This window comes from Tachypleus tridentatus, chromosome 10, assembly GCF_004210375.1.
Source record: "Tachypleus tridentatus isolate NWPU-2018 chromosome 10, ASM421037v1, whole genome shotgun sequence".
NCBI classification, from domain to species: Eukaryota; Metazoa; Arthropoda; class Merostomata; order Xiphosura; family Limulidae; genus Tachypleus; species Tachypleus tridentatus.
This window is the reverse complement of record NC_134834.1, coordinates 173,910,499-173,933,181: the sequence shown is the minus strand read 5'-3', so window position 1 is coordinate 173,933,181 and position 22,683 is coordinate 173,910,499. Positions and strand designations below refer to the sequence as shown.

The window sequence follows — 22,683 nt, the reverse complement described above, 5'->3', positions numbered from 1 at the left end:
CGAAAATTTAAATATCCCGCGACGCTCCTGCGAGTTGGCTGCGGTGCTTAGTTGGGGTGTTGTTTGTTTTGATTTTCGCGCAAAGCTACATGAGGGCTATCTGCGCTAGGCGTCCATAATTTAGCAGTGTGAGACTAAAGGGAAGGCAGCTAGTTATCACCCACCGCCAACTCTTGGACTACTATTTTACTAACGAATAATGGAATTGACTGCACATTATAACACTCCCACAGCTGAAAGGGCGAGCATGTTTGGCTTAGTATGGGAACCACTAAAGTAGACTATTTTAAGGTAAAATGGATAAAGTGAATAACACAAAAATATTTTGGATGCCTAAACTGACTATTTTCGCACATTTGTTTTATGCTTTATATGTAACTGTATAAAACAAAAAATTCAAAAATACTTTTTATCTATTAAAAATTTAAAATATTATTGATGAAAAAGTATAATACAAGCTCAGAAAAAACTGAAATTTTGTGAATTCATGACTTGTCGATGAAAGTAACTTTCTTAACCTTAAGTACTAATACCCCATACCAGCCGTTCTGAAATGCAAAAGTAACTTATGCAACTTCATTAATTAAAATAATTTGTTGGCAGACGAACATTTTGTGTATAAACGTTAAAAAAAAACAAAATAATTTTCTAACTTGGGATTTTCTTTTAGGTATTCGGACTATACATTGTTTTCTTCGGCGTTGAAAGTAACTCGAAGAAATGCAAAAATCTTCAACAATCTCGGAAAAGCCTTGGACAAACAGTCGCGCCACGATGAGGCTCTTTTCTTTTATCAGCAAGCGATTAGGTTAGTATTAGTTTAATTGTTGGTTGGTGTTTCGCGCAAAACTATACGATGGATATTTGCACGAGCTGTTCCTAATTTTGAAGTAGTGGACTTAAGGAAAGATATCTAGTTAACCCCACTTACTGGCCAACTCTTTCTTAAATCTTATTGCACACCCATTGCCTCATAGTACCTAGCACGATTGGTTTTTTGTAACAGGACACGAGACACAACCTCAACTTAACAGTCCAGCAAACTAACCGCTAGGCCGCGTTCGGTCTGATTAGATTATTAAACCATTCCTCGGATAGCGTTTCATATAAGTTTAATAACTTATTTTATCGCTGTTGTAGAATTCCGAGTACTGTTTGTTTCTGATATCAAAATATTTATTGTTATATCAGATTATAATATTACATACAAAAGCAATAAATTACAGACACAAAACCAGCGTGAGAGTTTTTAAAAAAGTAGTAAAATCTGTAACTTTGTTTTTTGTTTTGTTTTTTTGGAATTTCGCACAAAGCTACTCGAGGGCTATCTGTGCTAGCCGTCCCTAATTTAGCAGTGTAAGACTAGAGGGAAGGCAGCTAGTCATCACCACCCACCACCAACTCTTGGGATACTCTTTTACCAACGAATAGTGGGATTGACCGTAACATTATAACGCCCCCACGGCTGGGAGGGCGAGCATGTTTAGCACGACGCGGGCGCGAACCCGCGAATTACGAGTCGCGCGCCTTACGCGCTTGGCCATGCCGGGCCAAATCTGTAACAAACGTATGATGGATAGTATTCATACTTTTGAAAAATCCACATTTATCACCACTTAATAATAATTTGTTATTCAACCACACATATTGGAGTAGCCCATCTTAAAAATGCAAATTAGGCCTGTTGTCAGGATTTTATGTATATGGTCCTGAATTTTTTTTACAGTAGGTGTTTGTGTGTTGCTGGCGATAAATGTCTATACTAAACATAGAGCACACAATCTACTTGTTTTAAAATAATATATTCGAAACAGATCAAACTTTATACACATTATTTACGCTATTGATATCACAGCTATCTCAAATGTAAATAATTATCTTTTCTTGCCAAAAGTCTACTTAGGCTCTGTTAAATATACAATACTGCATAATACGTAAGTTTATCTTGTGACTTAATATTTAATAATTGTTTAGTTTTCATGACAGGGGTGTGGGAGATTGTTTTAAATCCTAATTGTGACAAACGTGTGTTACGTAACTATATACAAATTGTACGTTGTATTTGCAATTACATTGTTGTTGAGGCTTTACTAATATTGTTGTCGTCACATTACTCGAACCTTCGCTATTTGTCTTGTTACCTTAACTGTGAATTATTAAAAAGGCTGATCCACGTATAAACATAGGCGACCAAGAGAGATCAAGTTGAGAAGTTCAGTATAGTAGTTCAGTCAGAAAAATGTTAGAAAACGCGAAGTTAGCGAGAGTGTGACTGATTACCCATAACAGACAGTATTTTAAAGTGACTTTCACAGTTTAATACAGATATGGAGAATACTTCATCTTGTCAAAAAGTGTTCTAAAGTAACTGAATCTGTCTGTGTGGACCTTGACGAAACGAACACGGTTACTTGAAGTTGACTAGATGAACCATTCCTCTCTGCTCTTGTCACAATAGTATCAGTGAATAATTCCCTTACGGTACTTCGTGGGTTACGATAGTTGTATCCTTTCGTTAGTCTATACAGACAAATTCAATTACTTTAGATTCAAAAGTTTAGAACATCCTTTTTACAAGATAAATTGTTTTCCTTGTCTCCCTTAAACTGTGAAACTCACTTTAGATTATCGCCCGTTATAGCTAATTACTGACACACTGGCTAACTTGCGTTTTCTTTCGCTAACTAATTCACTGACAAAACTGCAATTGACTTCACTTAACTTCGCTTCTTTATTTCCTAACTTACACTTGCTTGGTCTTCTGTATCTATTCCTTGACCGCTGAGGCCTTGAACTATCTACAAAGTACGCGAACAACGCTGATTTATCAAACCTCGGTTAAGGTAACGAGAAAAACGTAGATTCCAATATTGTGACGCTAACAATATTAATAAAGCCTAGACAACAATGTAATCTCAAACGTACGACTAGTAGAGAGTTACATGATAAAATTCATCAAACTAACACTTTTTAAGCAATCCATCAACACTCTGGTTTGTTTTGAGAGTTTATATCTAACGATTGTTTAGTGTTTAATACAAATCAATTCCACCTACACTAAACAGTCTTGTATATACAACACCTATACCCCGCCCTCTAATTCTTTTCTACCCATTTCGAAATAAGGGGTCATGTAAGAATCTATAATAAGAAGCTTATGATTAAAAAAAAGTTTTATGGGTTTTTAATGTGGTTTTATGAAAGTCGTTATTGTATAAGTCATCATACTTTCTATTTTTTGTTGCTAAATACAAGGCTACATAATGGGCTATTTGTGCTATGCCTACCTTGCACATCAATAGCTGATTTTTAACAGTACTAGTTTCGGATTTACCACTGATCCACTAGAAAACAAGGCGCGACGAAACAAATAACTTGAATAAACAACTTTCACGAGGCCTGGCATGGCCAAACGCGTAAGGCGTGCGACTCGTAATCCGAGGGTCGCGGGTTCGCGCACGCGTCGCGCTAAATATGCTCGCCCTCCCAGCTCTGGGGGCGTTATAATGTAACGGTCAATCCGACTATTCGTTGGTAAAAGAGTAGCCTAAGAGTTGGCGGTGGGTGGTGGTGCCTTCCCTCTAGTCTTACACTGCTAAATTAGCACAGATAGTCCTCGAGTAGCTTTGTGCGAAATTCCCAAACAAACAAAACAACTTTCACGCACGTGCATATTATATACATAAATTAGTAAGTAATTAGGAGAGGCAGATTACTAGTTGTTCAGGACGTGTACAATTCTGACACATTTATCATTCAAATGTGGATTCCCAAAAATATTGTTTATTTTGGAATATCTAAACTTTTCCCACTTTTAAAACAACTGAAAATGTTGAGATGTATTAACTTGCTAAACGATACTCACAATAAATGTCTTCGGAGTGTTATCTACAGCATTAAAATGAACACTTATTCCAATTATACGTGTTTATTTATTTAGAGTTCAACCCGATGATATTCGTGGATATTTGAACGCAGGAAATGTTCTCACTCGCATGAAGAGGTATCATCAAGCGGAAGACATGTATTTAAAGGTAGTAATTTGTTCTTTGATTATGTGAATCGAAGTTTGTAACTTCCTTCTATGCTTAGTTTAACACTCCTACGAAAAGACGTTTCTAGTCCTGATTTCTCCAAGCCCGTTCCCCTGGCTGTGGTTTCGCTAGATAGTAGATAGGGACAGTGAGAATCTCGTTAATCCATTCATTAATGGATTTAAATGGCAATTTCATTTAAATACAAAATTATTAGCCTAATATTAATAACCTTTCAAGTTGCTCTGGGGCCTATTAGGCCCCACTTTTCGTAGGAGTGTTAAATCTTAGTTATATTATTTATTGTGTGCTGTGTTAAGTATTGCGGTTTGATTAACATGCTGGTGTTTGTAATTGTTTAGCCTTTACCGCTTAATTTCAAAACGTTATAAATGTATGTTGTTTTTATAAGTTTTCACGCTCATTTCCTTTAATATTCAACATTTCCATATTGTCACTAACACTTTTGAAAGTTGTTTAGTGTTGTGCGTGTTAACTGCTTCCTTGTTTTTCTGGTTGGTAAGACAGAGCGGCCTTCTCAAAGTTTTCAACTGTATTGCCATTGAAATAAAATAAGTGACTGCTCAAAAAAAACGCAGATCGGTCGGATGTTGCTTTAAGTTCAAATTGTCCATCCAAAATTTTAATATTTCTACTAATTCAAGTGTGAGAGTGAATATACTTCAGAAAAACATAACACATTAACATTCAAAGTAGTCTTCTGTGCTTTATTCACGTGGCTGTTAAAGGAAAAAAATTAATTTTATTCGACAGATTAATTGTCCATGTTCTAAAGTGACGAATGTTATCAATGAACTACACCAAGAATGAAAATATTTAACCGAAAAAAAAAGGAGTAAAACATTTTATGACTTTAAACAAATGAAATTAACGAATATTCTAACCTCAAGTAAAAACAGAAATGAAATTTTGTGAGTTAATCAAGTCAGGAATTGTGTATTAGGGTGTGGTTAGATAGAGACTTAAGCGAGCCAGATGACAAAAATATAATAGTAAATTCCGGTAATATTGAATAAATTACTTTTAAATTCATTGAAAATTGTACTTGGACAAGAAAGGAAAGGTAAGTATTTCTTACAGGGCTGATTTATGATTACCATTCGATGTTAGATAATAATTATTTTATGAAATTTTTAAAGTATATATAAAATTCATGACATTCCAAAATAATTGTTTAATCGAATAATTAAAAAATTAGTCCAAAACCTTATTATGGTAAATTCAACGAAGTTTAAAGTTTAAAAGTTGCTTTTATTTCTGTGAAAACTCATTGAGTATATCACTTAATGCTATTAACAGTAGTTTGTCAATTCTTCAGCCGATTTTCCTGTTTAGTTTGTTCATTTCCTACGCCTGTATTACATTTTACATTTAGGCAAGAAGTCTCTTACCTCCTTTTAACGGCGAAACACCTCGAGTATTGCGTGTAACTCAAAGTTACCTACAGGTCTTGGTTAACCTAGCTTCTCTCTTATCATTAAACAACACTCGCTTGGAGGAAGCAGATAACGTAAGTTTAGTGTACTAAACTGACTTGGGTTCTTCCTGATTTTCTTTCAGTTAAGTAACATAGAATATAGATAATTTCTAAGTTTTAAGAAACCAATACATTTCAGCAGATTGCGTGTATCATATATTTTCATATGTTACTACTTATTGTAACTTCTATCCCTTGGAGTTACTCCGCTGAAACCGACTGTTCTTCGATGGTAAAATTAAAGTAATTTCTATTATGTTCTCAAACAAAAAGAGTAATAAACATATTTCAGTACAATCATAAGATATAATTGTTTTTCTTTCCACAGGGCAAAAGGAGACATTCTCTTAAACTCAATTTCCTCTCCCCACCAGATAGTTTAGCAAAGTTGAGAGTCTTATTTCCAGATTACAACCTTTGCTATGAAAAGCTAGATGTCCTTAAAACTTTACCGTTTAGTACATAATTGAGGAATGTAACTTCACCATAATTATACACTTACTTCTCCATCGCATCTCAGATGCAACATTAAACACTTCTTAATACTTCTTCCCCAAGAAAATATTCTAAAAGAAAATTCCTGTTGTTAATTATAGTTTTATTCATTAATACTGTTGTTAAAGACGAGAAAAAATAGTTGGTTCAATTTGACAGTGTTTGAACAAATCGTGACAAAAAAATGAAGAACGTATAGTCGTGTATGTATTACATGCATTCGTGTATGTCTTGTTATACAGCTTTATCGAGAAGTCATCTCAATCCGAACAGACTTTACAGAAGCTTACGTACACAGAGGAAATCTGCTTCTAAAACTAAACAGGTAAAGGCAGTACTGTAGTTTGGTAGCCATGATGTGATCTTATTCGAGATAAAAAGTGCAGGAAGATTGCATGGTTTACAAAGTAAGTTTAGATTTTTAAACATGTAAGTGAGGGAAATATAATTAATAACGTTGGTAACATTCAGCATAAGGTTATTCTCTAAAAATGTAAAGATTTCTTATAATACCAAATTCACGCTTGGCTACCATGTTTCATCATAAGTGGTCCACAATAATGTATCATACTATAATGAAACCCTTGCTATTTCGCACTGGAGAAACCTTTTTATTACTCGATATGCAACCTCCAAATTTTGGCCTGTGTGTATGTATACTTGCAATAGGGGTCACGATTTTCCCTTTTCGCCTCCGTATTTTTCTCCATTCTCAGGGTGCAGATATGACGTCATGAATAACTCTCACACGGATCTGATGCGCTGGCGCCAAGGTTTATTCAAAATAATCTTTCTACTTACAAAATACCAGAACTAATCTTCCAAAAAAATAACTTTTAGACTAAGTAGATAAATCTAGAAACATCATTACGATTACTTAACTCACCGTGACAAATAATGTGAAAGTTTTGAACCCAAAAGAAACGTTATTTACCTTTATTACGTAACTAGAAACAAGCAAACCTTCTTGTTTAACGTAACAACCATCTTCTCGATAAACTGTTGATTATTTCTAAGAATCTAATAAAGAATAAATTTATGTAGGCCTTACGTAGTTATTATGTTCCATTCGCTGCTTTCAATAAATGTTAGTAAAAATATCTTGTGTGGTATATTAAAATTCAAGTAAAGTATTAGCCCTTCGTTTTTTTGGAAACGTAAAAGGATAGGTGTAATTGTATAGTCTATAGGTTCAGTATATTAACGTGCTTAAAGTGAAGCTATCAATTATTTAAATAGCTCTAGTAATGTTTTAAATTATTTTAATTGATCTAACTGTTTTATAAGAAAACTGTATGAATTATATCTTGTACGAGGTCTGTTCAAAAAATACGCGGACTGTTTTAATTGCGCGGCTCCAGTTGGTTCCAGGGGAATCCGCTTGGTGTCGCTAGGTTTGCACAGATCAGCTGATTACGACGCCATTTCTCGATTGCAAATATCTTCATTTGTGTATTAGCTACGCGGTTTTATTTTTCGTTTGGCGGATTTCAGAATGAATGACCTGAAGGAGCAACGACTTGCTGTGAAATTTTGTGTTAAACTTGGAAAATCTGCGACTGAGACTTTTGCTATGCTTAACACGGCTTACGGTGATGTTGCTATGAAGCGTACGGCATGTTTCAAGTGGCATGAACGTTTTAAGGATGTTCGACAGTCCATTGAAGATGATGAGCGTCCTGGACGTCCTTCCACGTCAACTGACGACCCACACGTCGACAAAATCAACACCCTGGTGCGGGCAAATCGACGTCTGACTGTCAGGGAGCTTGCTGAAGAGTATGAGATATCGGTTGGATCTTGTTACGAGTTTTTGACGGAAAAATTGAAGATACATCGCGTTGCTGCGAAATTTGTGCCTCAGAACTCGTGAGTTTTTGGCCAAACACTCGATTACTGTTCTTCCCAACCCCCCCTACTCACCTGACCTTGCTCCTTGCGATTTTTTCTTGTTCCCCAAACTCAAAAGACCCTTGAAAGGAAAAAAGATTTGAGACGATTCCCGAGATTAAGGCAAATGCGACGAAGGAGCTGGAGGACATTACAAAAGAAGCGTACCAGAACTGTTTCAACAAGTGGAAACACCGTTGTGATAAGTGTGTGCGTTGGGGAGGAGAGTACTTTGAAGGGGACCCAGACCTGTAACTTCTAAATAAAGTACATTTTGTTTGATGACGTCAGTCCGCGTATTTTTTTTGAACAGCCTTCGTATTAAATTATTAGAGCAATATAATATGAACAAACGCAAAATCAAAGAAGCCCTGCTATTATGCAGCAACAAAAACCAAAATTAAACCAATATAAAGGAACACTTTTATACCTTTACTAATTAATAACCTAACATCCACCTGCAACGCCGTACTGTACCCACTTATACTCTCATCCTTAAGACATGTGTCCAGCAATGATCACTTGCAAACTCTCTCTTTCTTAACCTGAAGATGACCTAGGAAGGTCGAAACGTTGTTCTTTCCTTATCAGTAAACTTGTTAATACCCATACCAGCCGTTCTGTTTCTTTGTTTGTTTGGATTTCGCGCAAAGCTACATGAGAGCTATCTGCGCTGGCCGTCCCTAATTTAGCAGTTGGATTAGAGGGAATGCAGCTAGTCATCACCACCCAGCGCCAACTCTTAGGCTACTCTTTTACCAACTAATAGTGGGATTGACCATAACATTATATTGCCCCCCCCACGGCTGAAAGGGCAAGCATGTTTGGTGCGACGGGGATTCAAACCCACGAACCTCAGATTACGAGTTGAACGCCTAAACACACCTGGCCATACCGGGCCACCAGCCGTTCTGAGATACAGTTCACATTATCGTACGTTCCGACTGCTTTAACAAATAACAGAAGCATATAAAACACTATCATATTAAGTACGGAAACAAACACAAGCAAAAGCAAAGCAAACTAGTCGTCTTTAGCATGCACTGAACTCTAATTACTTTATTTGTGCAACACGATGTAGACTATTAGCACCAGTTGGCTTTCTCTCACATACATTAATATTTTCTTAATTATTGCATTCTCTCTTTTTAACTCATCTACAGAAGTTTTTGCTAAAAAAAAATCTTCATGTATGAGAAAAGCTGCATTGAGCTCTCTGTGTTAACTGCAGAGAATGGAACCCAGATTATCAGGGTTGTAAGTCTGTAGACTTTTCACTGCTCCAGAGGAGAACGAAAGGGGAAAAGGTTCGAGTGTAACCACAATTACTGTATTAGTATTTTTTAAAGTTACAAATGGTGGAGTAACAATGACCTGACCAGTTAAAGGTGTGATTTCGTTTCAATATGAACTAGTTATCAAATTGCTGTAACCTTCAGAGGTCAACTACAGATGTTTGATCTTATAACAGTTGTAATTCCCGTTTGTACATTTTACTTAAAAAAAACGCTCGTATTTCTCAGTCGTTCATGAACGATCGGAAGTTCTGTGTTTAGTCGGTAGTTTCTGTAGTTAAAGTGTGACTTTGTTCTTTGGTTCTGAGATCACCTGGCATGGGAAACAATTTATACAAGTTGTTCTACTAAAGAAAACTCTGTAGTCAGTGAGTACAATTCTACGTTATTCAGTTATCCTGTAGCAATGAAGCCGAATCCGATATTTTGTCAGATGTATTGTAATAATTAACTAATTTTATATGATTCATGTCTTGCAATAACCGAGTTAAACACTATCTTAATCATGTGTATTGTAATAAGTATCTCAAACATTATATTAGTCAGATATAAAAGTAAGATAAACCTTCTGGTAGTCAGGTGTATTTTAACACGTAAAATAAATCCTGTATTCATCAGGTGCTTTTGAATTTTGTTTTACTTGAATGTCTGGAATACTCAGCAAAACTATGTTAGTCGGTTGTCTTTGTAGTAAATTAGTTAAACTCTGTATAATACCCTGATTCGTTGGATTAAGTAATTAAATTCTATATCACTCAGATCTAAAGAAGCAGAAAGCATGTATTCACGTGCTTTGGAATTCGACCAACTTAACCCTGATTTATACCATAACGTAAGTTTGTTTTGTTTTAATCATTCTCAGTATAAGGCCATAAAATGCAATGAAGCACAATTGTAACTTTAAGTTGTGTTCGAATTTCTTTCTTCCAGCAGGAATTTTTAAATTTTATGTACTATTCCAAGAAAAACAAACAATACTTGTAACTGATCCACAAATTAGCCAGTAAAATACTGACAGTAGTGTTTTGTTTCAAGTCAAGCACAAAACTACACAAAGGGCTACTGATGATCTACCAACAACTAGTATCGAAACCCTGTTTATAGTGTTGTGTTTTATAACAGTGGGTTTTATTTGTCATAGTTTTTGAGTAATAACGTTATAAATTGTGATTATCCTTTGATTATTTTGTGTAGTTTAACTTAAGCATTCGAAGACTTGTAGGTGATTTCTAATTCTTACAGTAGCGAAACGAAAATGTCCATAATATCAAATGGACCTGTGGCATTAATGTCACAAATATATATATATATAGCTTTAACCTGAACAGTGACTGTTCATGAAAAATATGTAGAAGCCACCACTTATTGTAATTATTCATCTGTTGTCAGGGATTATTCTTATAATGATTACAAATTATTAAAATCGTTTTAATTTTGTGAATGTTCAATATTTAATTCCAATTAAAAACTGGAGAGCTATTAATTCGCTGGGCAAACATATTTTAAATATTCCATATATCTAAACAGTTTTCATTGATTTTCAAATCTAAGGAACATTAGAATAGTCGCATTGTTTACTTCATTAATGACAGTAAACATTAGATATAACCACAATACTTTTCTTATGTTGATTTTGTTTTAATGTCTTATTTTAAAATTCTGTAATGTTTTCCAGCTTGGAGTAATTCTTATTGACCAGGGAAGAAACTATGATGCCCTTTCGTTCTTCAACAAGGCTTTGGAAATTGACCCAAACCACGAGGTAAGAACTGTTCAAAGTGTACAACCATGTGCACTTTTACTGGTAGACTTATTAGATGCTTTATTGTTATGGAATACATTATATCGAAATATTACCCGATACCTAATATAAACATTTATTGCGACTCGATTTTTTGAGTAATAAACAGGTTTGTTTGCTGTTAAATGCCGATCTGCTTATTGGAATATCCACTTTATGCCAATCCAGTAATTGAACCTTTTAATTTTAACATTATAAGCCCTTAAGTTTATCATTAAGCCATTGGGAACAAGGGCAGTAATTAATAAACTTCTTGATACAGAGCTCCTGTAATATAAAACATAAGTTCAATAAATTAGGGAGACATAGGTGTAAACACTACGCATTACTATGTTTACAATAGGAAAGAACAACGAACTATTTCATATCATTATTTGTTTTCAAAATTGTTTTGTAACACAGAGGATTGAATACGCTATATTCAAATTATGTGCAAGTCAGCTGATCATGTGAAAGCTGGAACAGCTATAAGCTGGCAATGAAACTGATTGCATATGACCTACAATTTCATATTGTACAGCATTAAGTATGTAATGTGATGGCACTGAAAGTTGATCACTTGTTGAAAGGGTATGTAACAAGCCTTTTTTACACAACATACTCGTACTCTCTGATCAAAAGATGCTTTAAGATGGAGGCTTTAGAACTTCTAAAAGGAGAAATCTCTTAATGTCATAAGAAAACAAAAGAATATAGATCAGCTTAAAATACCAGGCCATTTAGAAAGTGAAATGTAACATGTCGTATCCAGAGCGTGGGGGTAGCAAAATATTGCTTTTTGTAACAGGAAATAATCTACAAAAGTAAAAGCTGGTGAACAAACCTATGCAGCAATATTTAACAATATAAATAAGGATCTTCATCTGGAAAAGCAACGCAAGTTACGTATACACAAATCGCTTCCATAATATATCCATTCAGCCGTCGTCTACCTCCGTAAGCTGGAAAATAAAACTTATATCCATGCTATTCTATAGAAGCCATACTAGTCGTCCGACGCAGCACTTTATGTTAAAACGAGCGCTGGGAAACCGTCGTCCTCTTACGTACATTGTATGGCTTATGGAAAGCAAACAAGGAGCCGTGATGTGCTTTGAGCAGAACATTCTCAGAACAGAATTTTTGCCATCTGTAGTCATCTCTTAACAATTCTTTACTCATATATAATATACATTTATTGTGTATAGTTTGGGGCTGCTAGTACACCACTAGTTATTCACGTTTAGGAATTAGTATATTTGTATAGATATATGAATGTTTACTTTGTTTTATAAAGGTATATTATCTTTGAGCAATTCACTAAAGCAAACAATTTTAGATCAATAACTAATTATATTCATAAAAAAGTTGCTAAAGTAAATTCAAGATATAATAGCATCCGAGTGTGAGTTTGCAAAGGAAACTCGTATCACTAAACTATCGTTATTTCTAAATTGTGAAGTACTTTTCTGATTTCTGTCACTTAAGTTTTTTTAATATTAAGAACAGTTGGAAACAGTATTCTACAAACCTAACTTCTTTCCAACTTTTGTTAGTTCTGCTCAAAGTCAACAACAGAATCTGTCAAAATCCTAATTTTTATTATATTTTTAAGTTTGCCAGTTTTTTATCAGTTAATTTTAGTGATTTTCATATTTATTTATTTTTTAGCCAGCTTTGATGAATTCGGTTATTTTGATTCAAGAATCCAACATGACTCCAGGAGATCAAAGAATCGCAAACGAAAGGTTTTAGTCATTATAAATAATGCTTTTTATATGTTCCTGTTGTTGTTGCTGTCGTGCAAATGCATGTGTGTGTATAAATCTTCAGTTAAAAACACTAGAGAATACTGACTGATTTAAAGTTTAATTTATAAAAGTAATTGTCTTCACTACTTAAGTAAATAAACAAAACGTTGTTTTGTTCGTCTCGTACATGGATCATTCTGGTTAGAATCTCTAAAGGTTCTTACGGAATAAAAACAGAAATTAAGACGAATATCAATAAAATAAACAGTCCTTGAAAGACAAATTAACTACACATAACAGAACTAATTATGAACAGTATTGTATACACTTGACTTATGGTTTAAATGATAAGGAGAATCTAAAGACTAATAAAACAGAACAATTTTCCCTCGCACAGAAAACAAAATGAGTCGTACCCGCACACAATGATCAATATCCATCCAGAAAGATGATAAAGTTAAAATGAATTCTCATGGAGAATCGAAATTTCGGTCAATTATCACAATTGCCACCATAGAATTAAAAGCACACACACAAATATGTACACAGAACAATAGGAAGTTTATTTGAATAAAAATACGCTAGACTTTACTATTCTTGTACAGTATACTTTAACAGATTTTAATGTATGAAATTTGTGAATTTCAAATTATGTTATGGTATATTCACATTATTTTAATACAAATAAATGCAAACCATGTAGATTGCAGAAGATGGTGAACGATGGGAAAGAAAACGAGTTTGTTTTTTTCAACCTGGGAAAAGTAGCTTTGGACAGAAAAGATCTGGGCCTCGCTGAGAAGTGGTTTAGAAAAGCGCTTGAGGTTACGTGAAGAAATCATCTCTTTCAGATTGTACCGAAATACTTTCCTGTCTGCTGTTTAAATTTAAATACCTATAAAACTTAGTTGGTGCTTACAACAAGCTTTTTATCAATATTTTGTCTCTTCTTCTATATCTCTAAATATTTCTGTTTCAGGAAGTACTGTTCACTATACATTGTTATCTTTATTTTTATAGTCTTGTTTTAAATGTTAACTAGAGGGCATACGACGTTAAGATTAATTATATTTATAAAACTAGTGCTCTTGGACCATTCGCGGATATTAATGTGTATTTCTATAGTAGGGCCCGGCATGGCCAGGTGGTTAAGGCACTCGACTCGTAATTCGAAGGTCGCGGGTTCTAATCCCCATCACACCAAACATACTCGCCATTTCAGTTGTGAGGGTGTTATGATCTGACGGGCAGTCCCACTATTCGTTGGTAAAAGAGTAGCCGAAGAGTTGGCGGTAGGTGTTGATGACTAGCTGCCTCCTTCTAGTTTTACCCTGCTAAATACAAGTAAGGTACGGCTAGCGCAGATAGCCCTCGTGTAGTTTGGCGCGAAATTCAAAACAAACAAAATCTTCTTTTAGCAAAGCCACGTCAGGCTATCTGCTAAGCCCACCAAGGGGAATCGAACCCTGATTTTAGCGTTGTAAATGTGTAGACTTACCGCCGTACCAGCGAGGAATGCGAATATTATTAATCGAAATACTTTGCGAAGTGTCTAGAAACAGAGCTATTGTTGTAATGCTGTTCTTACGTTGGGCGGGATATTTTAAATTACCTGTTGAAAATAATTCGAGGCTCAGTCCGCGTAACGATAACAAATTAGTTTGTTTTCTTTAACGTTTCTACAAGTTTATATATTTTTAACTTGTAGTCTTAAGTTTAAAAATGACAGTTAAATTGAGACACTACCTCACTGTTACTCTGACTAACACAGAAGTAAACTTATTTGTAAACTTTCACTTCCAATTGATCGAGTAGAGGAGTATGCTCGATAACTAACAGTGGTCCAAAATACATAAACTTGTCTAACAACTACTCGATAGTCACGAGCCAAATATTTTAAATCGATATTTACTGCATCTTCACTCTACTAATTGGTATTTATAACTGAAGTCTCACAAAGTTACTAGATTTTACTGATGTCATCTAGATTATTCTAGATATTCTAGGGCTAACTTTACGTGCCACCTAACTTACAACTAAACTGGAACACCAAATATAGCTTACAACACTGCTCCCATCTTAAAATCCAAACAAAAATAAAGTACTACACTAAACTATCCATTAACGCAGTATTATTTTGGTGGTTTTCTTTTTCAATGCCCCATAGTATACATACACATGAGATGACCTTTTCTCCCTTATCACCACTGGCTGTCATGTCACTAGTGGAGTTCTACAGAAGTAGTCTCCACAGAAACACTTGGTTCCTCACCAGATTGACTATCTAGCTGTAAATTCTTCTCTGTAGTTATCCAGTTACTCATTCTTTAACTGACGTACTTTCAAACATAATCACAGTAGATAAATTTTGGCAGGGACAACGTGGTTCCTCTGGATTCTGTATTCCATATCACTGATTATTTTCAGTATAGTATAAGGACCTTCTAAGTGATTTGTCCTCTCTTGTGACGAAAATTTTTCAGTCATGCTATGAAATCCAGTTTTAGCAGCACCAACATCATAGCGTCTTTTAAATTTATCACAAACTGACTGTTCTTATTCAAAGGTACAATATATGAAGCTCAAGGACTCGTACTCGGTTTTGTCACTCCTTGCTTTTTCATGGCTTCTGTCTCAGTCTCTTTTGCAAGTAAGAGTAATCTGACTAATTAACATGTTCGGAATATATTTCCAATTTTGCAAGATATTTTACTTGTTTGGCCAAAACATGAAGTCAGCTGGAGAAAGTGTCTTTATATCTTGTGAGTTATGCAGTTCGTGGTAATAATCCCTGTACATCTTGTAGTACCCATCCAGATTTTACTCTGATTTGTTTGTGTGTTTATGTATGTGTGTTAATGGCTTTATTAATGGCATCTTTATTCTTCAGTTTTACGAGTTTCTACTAACCATTAATCCATTAGAACCTGCTGAAATGTAAGGTTCTATTATGGTCCAATCACTAGATGTAAATTTAGCTTTTACAAGAGGTTTTATAAGTATCTCACTTCTTAGTGTAACAGTGACTGCCATTCTTATTGTCACAAGATGTTCAGCCTCTGGTGTAATACCTGTTCTGTAGTTAACAAGGATTTTTTGGTCACAGAACAAGAAGCTATTTTAAACTATCTTAATCTTGCAATAATGTCTCCACTTGAAGCCAGTTCTCAATATGTGCTCTTCTGTCTCTCACACAAAACAAGGCATTCAGAACTTTCCTACAGTAAAATTATCTTCTAATTTTCTTTTCTTGGAACTTTGCCTCACAACTGGTAACATCATTTCCTCTTCTTTCTTCATCTATGGAGACAATTTTCTACCTTTAATTAGAAAATGAGGTCAAACTATTGCAATTATAGAGCCAAGATCGATAACTATACTGCGAGGCTACCCACCAATAAACTGTACTGCTTTCTTTAAACAATGAAACTTTTACTCATTTGGGGTACTTGGGGCCTTAACAGATAAATCTTGCTCCATAAGTTCAACTAATTTCTATTTCCCGATGTCTGGTTAGTCCTTTGTTGTTCCTTTGATCTGGCTGGGCTCAAATACTCATTCCTGTAGTACTGTATTCGCAGTGTACTAACAACTGTTGATTCCTTGCAATCTTTGTTGTAATGACTAATTTTCTTACATCTATAACAATTCCATCCTTCTGTTATTGTTTAGGAGAATTTCTTTATAGCAATATTTCTTTTCAATTACACTTGTAACACTTATCTAGCTAACCGTTTTAGTTCTTGTAGAGTCTCATCACTGTAAATTGATTTTTCATGCTATTTAATATGAAAATCCTATAACTTCGAGATGGTGTCGTCTTTGTTTATATGTGACCTTAATGGATTCCAGTTCCATTTCCAAGTAGAGATATTTCTTTAAGATTACATATTTGCTTCAATGTATTTCTTGCATCTTTGTCTATTATGAAGATTATAAATTGGTCACATGTGAAAGAATCCTTCATTCGTATCTAAATCTCCTACAAATTTGGCTGAGCTCTTCTGTCTTCCATACCTTATTTTGGAACTTTTCTTTGCATACTTTTTTCTGGTGTAGCACTTCAAACCTATGGGGTGTAGTAATTATAAATACTCAGTAGTTGTTACATCTCTCAGTTCAGGGGTACTTAATTTTGTCAAAGCTGGTGGATGGCTTGTTGTTCACTAGTTTAATCATTTATCCTGGATGTGGTTTCAAGCTGAGTCTGGCATAACTCCCGTGGTACCTTCACATAATAGTTCATTAGTTATTCTATTGGCCGGTATGAAACTGGCCAGCTGAGTTCTGGGACAGAATTTGGTAGCCTGAAGCAGTACAGAAAAGTCCTTTAGTAACGAATGTAGAGCATAATGTCTAAAAAACATACTTACTTGTACCACTTCATGGCTTAAATTCGTACACACAAAAATAAAACACGAATAATTCACTCTGCCAACTAGAAACGACTCTAGCACCTTGAAATGATTTTTAAGCTTCGCAATTATCTTGAATTCATAATGTGCCCTAGAATTTACCAGAAAACTTCACGTCAAAACTTTCAAAATGTTTTAGGTCTGTTCTTATTCATCATTACGACTCTCACCATCCTCTAAAAAATTACAAAGCTGAAAAATGTAGCTTATAATGCTATGTTAGATGTAATACCATTAGTAGGTAAATTTCTCAAAAGTGAAAACGTTTTTTATTAACTCAAATCTATAAGTTTGTTTTGTTTGCTTCTTTTGAATTTCGCGCAAAGGTACACGAGGGCTATCTGCGCTAGCCGTCCCTAATTTAGCAGTGTAAGACTAAAGGGAAGGCAGCTAGTCATCACCACCCACCATTAACTCTTGAGCTACTCTTTTACCAACGAATAGTGGGATTGACCGTCACATTATAATGCCCCCACGGCTGAAAGGGTGAACATGTTTGGCGTGACCGGGATTCGAACCCGCGACCCTCGTATTACGAATCGAACGAACAAGCACAACAGCATGATAATTACAGCAGCCTGTAGGTTGAAAAAGAAATAAGCTAATTTATTATTTCTTCGTGCCTTCTGCCACCAAACAATTTAAAAGAACCAATTCAGAAAAAGAAAATATTGAAAAAACGTAATTAAAATGAATTTAGCAAGTAGTGCTGTTTTATAGTTTGACTTTAATGTTAATAAATGTTATGTGAAATTCATCATATTATAATTTACGTACTATAATTTAATAATCATAATAATTTTAATTTTATAAAATATTTATAACTTAGTTATTAAGGGTTAAATGTTTCGTAAAATATTTCCAAGTTATTTGTATCTCAACCTCTGACACTAATTGCTTTTCATGAGTTATCTAAATATTTAACGTGTTTTGCATTGCTGATAGTCAAAATAACCAAGAATCCACAACATTTTCATTATGTTTGTTTGTTTTTTGTTTTTTTTTTTTCTAAGAAAGAGAAAAATTTATATTTTCTCGCTTTACACCGATTCATTTAGGTGCGACCTCACCTCAAAAGCGCCCTTTTTAATTTGGCCTTACTTATGACTGAACAACAGCGACCCCAAGAAGCACTTCTGTATTTAAGAAAACTTCTAGAGGTTAGTATATTTGTAGCTGTATTTTGTCTAACTACTTTATAATAATATTGATTCAATCTATAATTTTATTACTGATTCTTTTTAACCAATAATTTCCATAAACTATTTATGGTATTTTGTAATGTCAAACAATCATACTCCCATAAAATCACATAATGAATGAAAATAGGGAAACATCATCAAGAATTTGTATCGCTGAGTATATTCTACATGGCAACTGTAAAGAAGAATATTATTTACTATTTTGTTAATCGAAGCTTAGAAAATACAAACGAATTGAGATAAAAGCATTTCTATTGACATCACGAATTTTTTTTGTCTGATTACAGTCTCATCCTGATCATATAGATGCATTAATCTTAATAGCGGACATTTACGTAAATCACTTTAAAAATTTGAAGGCAGCAAAACAAGTAAGTATTTTGTACATTTCAGTTTTAGAAAGGATTGCTTGTTTGTTTTGGATATTAATGCAAAGCTACTCAAAGGCTATCATCATTAGCCAGCCCTACTTATAAATTCACAGAATAGAAAGAAGGCATCCATACAGTATCATCCATCGTCAAATTTTGGACTGCTCTAATCGAATACTGGGATAGACTGTCACATTATAATGCCACAACAGTGGAAAAGACGAGTTGTTTGGTAATGGGATCGAAACCCGCTACCCCCAGATTGCTCTTCGAGCGTCCTGACCATCAAAGCATACCACACACCTTGGAAATAGATAATTTATGTATAATTAGTATAAGGATAGAAACTTGGTAACAACAAACATGTAAGCATTATTCTGTAGTGGAAGTATATTGTCACAATATCTACTTTTTTTGTTTTTGGAAACCAACTTTCACTGTGGTTTATTTACTTATCTTTTTTTAAGTGCAAAGCTACACAATGAATTGCGTATGGTATTTCTATCGCGAGGATAAAATTCTGATTTATTTTTATAAATCCTCAAACTTGCCACCGAACCACGTATATTGCATACTTAGATCACTTTTATCCAGCGTTGCCCACACAAGATATCATAAAACTTTATGAAAATTTCTCAACATATTACAACTATTTTCATGTAAAGCTTTTTAAGTTCGGCACTAGTCACTTTTAAAGTCATTTTATAAATCGTCGTAATAGGATTGTCATGTCTAAAGCACAACAGTCATTTCTGTTTGCTTTTCACAAGCAATCTAGTGTAGGAAGCCAACTGTTTTCTAGTGCTCGTTTCAACATTCTCTCCACGCATACTTGGCTGATATATTTTCATAAGCAGAAAAATGAGGCTATTGATTTATTGATTGACTTGGATATTCAAAATGTCGAATTTGTGCGCATATTTATTATCTGAGAGTATGAATATTTTATGTCAGAAAATATTGATATATATATATATATATATATATTGATATATCAGTTTTCGGTGACATCACAATACTTACAAAACTTCAAACAATGTCATAATGTAATTCTGATCTATCACGACTTTATATCTTTTACTGATTTGCTTATTAAACATCGTTTTACTATAACCTACTCAGTCCTCTTTAGTCTCCGTCTTCATAAACAAGTGTGAATCACGTCTGCGTGTCTCACAAAATTTAACAAAATTACGTTGTGATTAGAGTACAGTTGTAATATCCATGTTTTGCATTTCGGTATCAATCACGAATAGGAAACCTGTTAAAGAGAAAATAACTTAATATTTTATTTATAATATACATGCACGCAGATGCTTAGGGCAGGTTATAGCATGGCCCGAATGCAGCAGTAATCAATTAGGCTTCCTGGTGTTTTGTATCATTTAATGCTCAAAATGTACCAAGATGCACCATTTCAACTAAAAATTCAAAGAATGTTAAAATGCCAAACTTTTTCTCCAGAACCCCTTCTAACACGCACAGCGTATGGTTGTAAAACACTGGGAATGAAAGAGGACGTTGAACCCTTCGCCAAAGACATTCCTCTCGCTAATCATAATTTCTGGAATTGCCATTGGTTAATGTGTACGAACGTTCTATGTTTAAGAAAGGACTACGTACAAACCTGGATCCAAATTGTTTTGTACAATATTATACATTTGTTGATGTAACATTCGCGTTTCATTACCGCCAATAATAATAAATATCTTTATTTGAACTTTTAGGCCTTGGGTGCGTTATAAAGGTAAGTTTGATCTCAGTATTTCATCGGGTAATAGTATTGCAAGGGTTAGCAGCTGGTGATATTGACTAGCTGGCAATCGGGCATCACGAGCTCAAATCTCATCAGCAAAGACGCTCAATCTTTAAAGCTCTAAAATGTAACGGTCCATTCACTATTCGATTAGAGTTGCCCAAGAATTGGCGGCGGATAGTGTTCACTAACTGTTTTCTCCAGTTTCTCACTTAAGTTAAAATGGCTAACGCAGAAAGCACGTGATTATTTTTGCGCAAAGTTCAACCAACAAAAACAAATAAACCATTCAGTGATTTATAAACACAAGACCTTCGGTGATTACATTTTGCTAATATTCATTCAACTGGATCTTTCATTTCATAACAACGATATTAATTCATTTAATTAAATGTGAGCCATAGACCTGAAATGGACAAGCAGATAAAATTCCTTAAATTGGGTGCGCAGATAGCTACGTTGCTTTGTTCTAATAGACTTCAAAACCAAACCTTAAATTGGTAGTGAAAACCTTTAGCAGTACACAAAATATAATGGGGGTTGGCTTCAACCACCAAAGTTTCAAACAAAGGAGTCCGAGCCCCGTTTTCATTTCTAGGAAGGGGCTCGAGCTTCAGAGCCCCTGCGTAATTGACATCGTTGAACGTTGTTTGTACTTCTTTTCCTGTTTCAACAATACGAGTAATTAATGAAATACGTGTCAAGGTGAAAGATATTGAATTATATTTTGGTAGCTGCTTGGTTCATTGCTGGTTCATCGAACAACTTCAGTGACAGTTTTAACAAGCATACGGTACCATGCTCAAACGTTTCTAAGTAAAACTTATTTGATTGCGGCTCGAGCTAAATTTAGTTCTTCTAGGACAAAGCATATTTTTCAGTTATAATTATTTTAGACATTAGGTTTTCTTTATAATCACTCTATACTTTATCGCTTTAGAATTACAGGCGTATATTACCTAGATCATTACATGGATCTGAATATTCAGTGTTTCCTTCAATGAATAAATTAATACACTATGCCTGTATTTCTTAGTTTTATGAATATTTTCATTTTTCGATTTAGTGTTATAAGAAGATTCTTCGGGTCAACCCTCGGCACGTGCAAGGTCTGCATAACCTCTGCGTGATCTATTATCAAGCTGGTGAACTTAGAGAGGCTGAATTATGCTTTCTAAACGCCATCAATCTACACCCGAAAGTAGCATACATTCAGCGCCATCTAGAGATAACTAGAAAACGGCTTCGAAATATTTCACGTCACCCGAGGAATCCTTCTAAAGTCAAAAGCTCAAAGAATGAATCTTCGAGTGGTAAAAAGGTCTCGAGTGCACCAACATGAGAAAGACACAAAGCAGTTTTATTAACACATGTTTATGATACATCGCCTTCATTTAGCACATGAATCATTAGCATACCTTCAAACCAGCAAATACCGCCATTGAGACTACTAGTGTCAGTATGGTTATGGTAATAAATGCTGTTACAGCAACGACAATAATATCGTGGCTTGTTAAAATGGTTTTATTGCAATAAAACTACTGTTAAAGCATGGTAACAGTTATAAATGCCTTTATCTTCATGATCACAGCATTAAAAATGGCTAATAAGGGTATCATATAGTAGTCAATAATAATAATAATGTATCTATAAAAAGACCATTAAGTTATCTCAACAACTTGTACTTAGAGCGAGAAGCACTATTAGTGTATTTATTATGACACTAGTGTCAGATCATTACTTCTTCCTAATGGTGATGTTGCACTGGATATCTGAAACAGTGCTGGTGTTGAAATTTAACTTTTATAATATCTTCTTGTACCTAAAGATGGCATTATAGTATATCTCTAACGATACTAGTCTCATGTCCGTTCCGTCTGTGTCTAAGATCATCTTACACTTTTAATCAAAGAAATTGTGTGAATTTCAATTCTATTGACATATATCAGTTGATGCATTCTATGTTTCTGCCCTGTATGAGATATTAAACTCTGAAGATTGTGCGGTACGTTGTTTTTCGTGTACTATATATGAACAATCATACAATACGTTGACCATAATTAAATAGTTAATACAGAAAGTACTTACATAACGGATCACTGTCTTTCCTCAAAATTAAAAATGAGTTAAAAAATAACCAATATAGTTAATGGTCTAGTCAAATGACACTCAAAACTGGTGATCATATATTTACGA

The 22,683-nt window shown here is 34.5% G+C and overlaps 1 protein-coding gene across 1 annotated transcript in view; it reads left to right on the top strand.

The window, feature by feature from the left end:
* LOC143230949 (protein O-mannosyl-transferase Tmtc3-like) overlaps positions 1 to 22,478 on the top strand; it is a 62,151-nt gene extending 39,673 nt beyond the window's left edge. Inside the window, exons 11-21 of the mRNA XM_076465302.1 lie at positions 671 to 808; positions 3,941 to 4,034; positions 5,431 to 5,565; positions 6,270 to 6,352; positions 9,972 to 10,044; positions 10,888 to 10,974; positions 12,664 to 12,740; positions 13,447 to 13,567; positions 18,217 to 18,318; positions 18,648 to 18,731; positions 21,554 to 22,478. Coding sequence (XP_076321417.1) covers positions 671 to 808; positions 3,941 to 4,034; positions 5,431 to 5,565; positions 6,270 to 6,352; positions 9,972 to 10,044; positions 10,888 to 10,974; positions 12,664 to 12,740; positions 13,447 to 13,567; positions 18,217 to 18,318; positions 18,648 to 18,731; positions 21,554 to 21,829 — 1,270 coding nt within the window. The 3' untranslated portion in view covers positions 21,830 to 22,478. The remainder of the gene's footprint in view (positions 1 to 670; positions 809 to 3,940; positions 4,035 to 5,430; positions 5,566 to 6,269; positions 6,353 to 9,971; positions 10,045 to 10,887; positions 10,975 to 12,663; positions 12,741 to 13,446; positions 13,568 to 18,216; positions 18,319 to 18,647; positions 18,732 to 21,553) is intronic.
* The last annotated feature ends 205 nt before the right edge of the window (positions 22,479 to 22,683 follow it).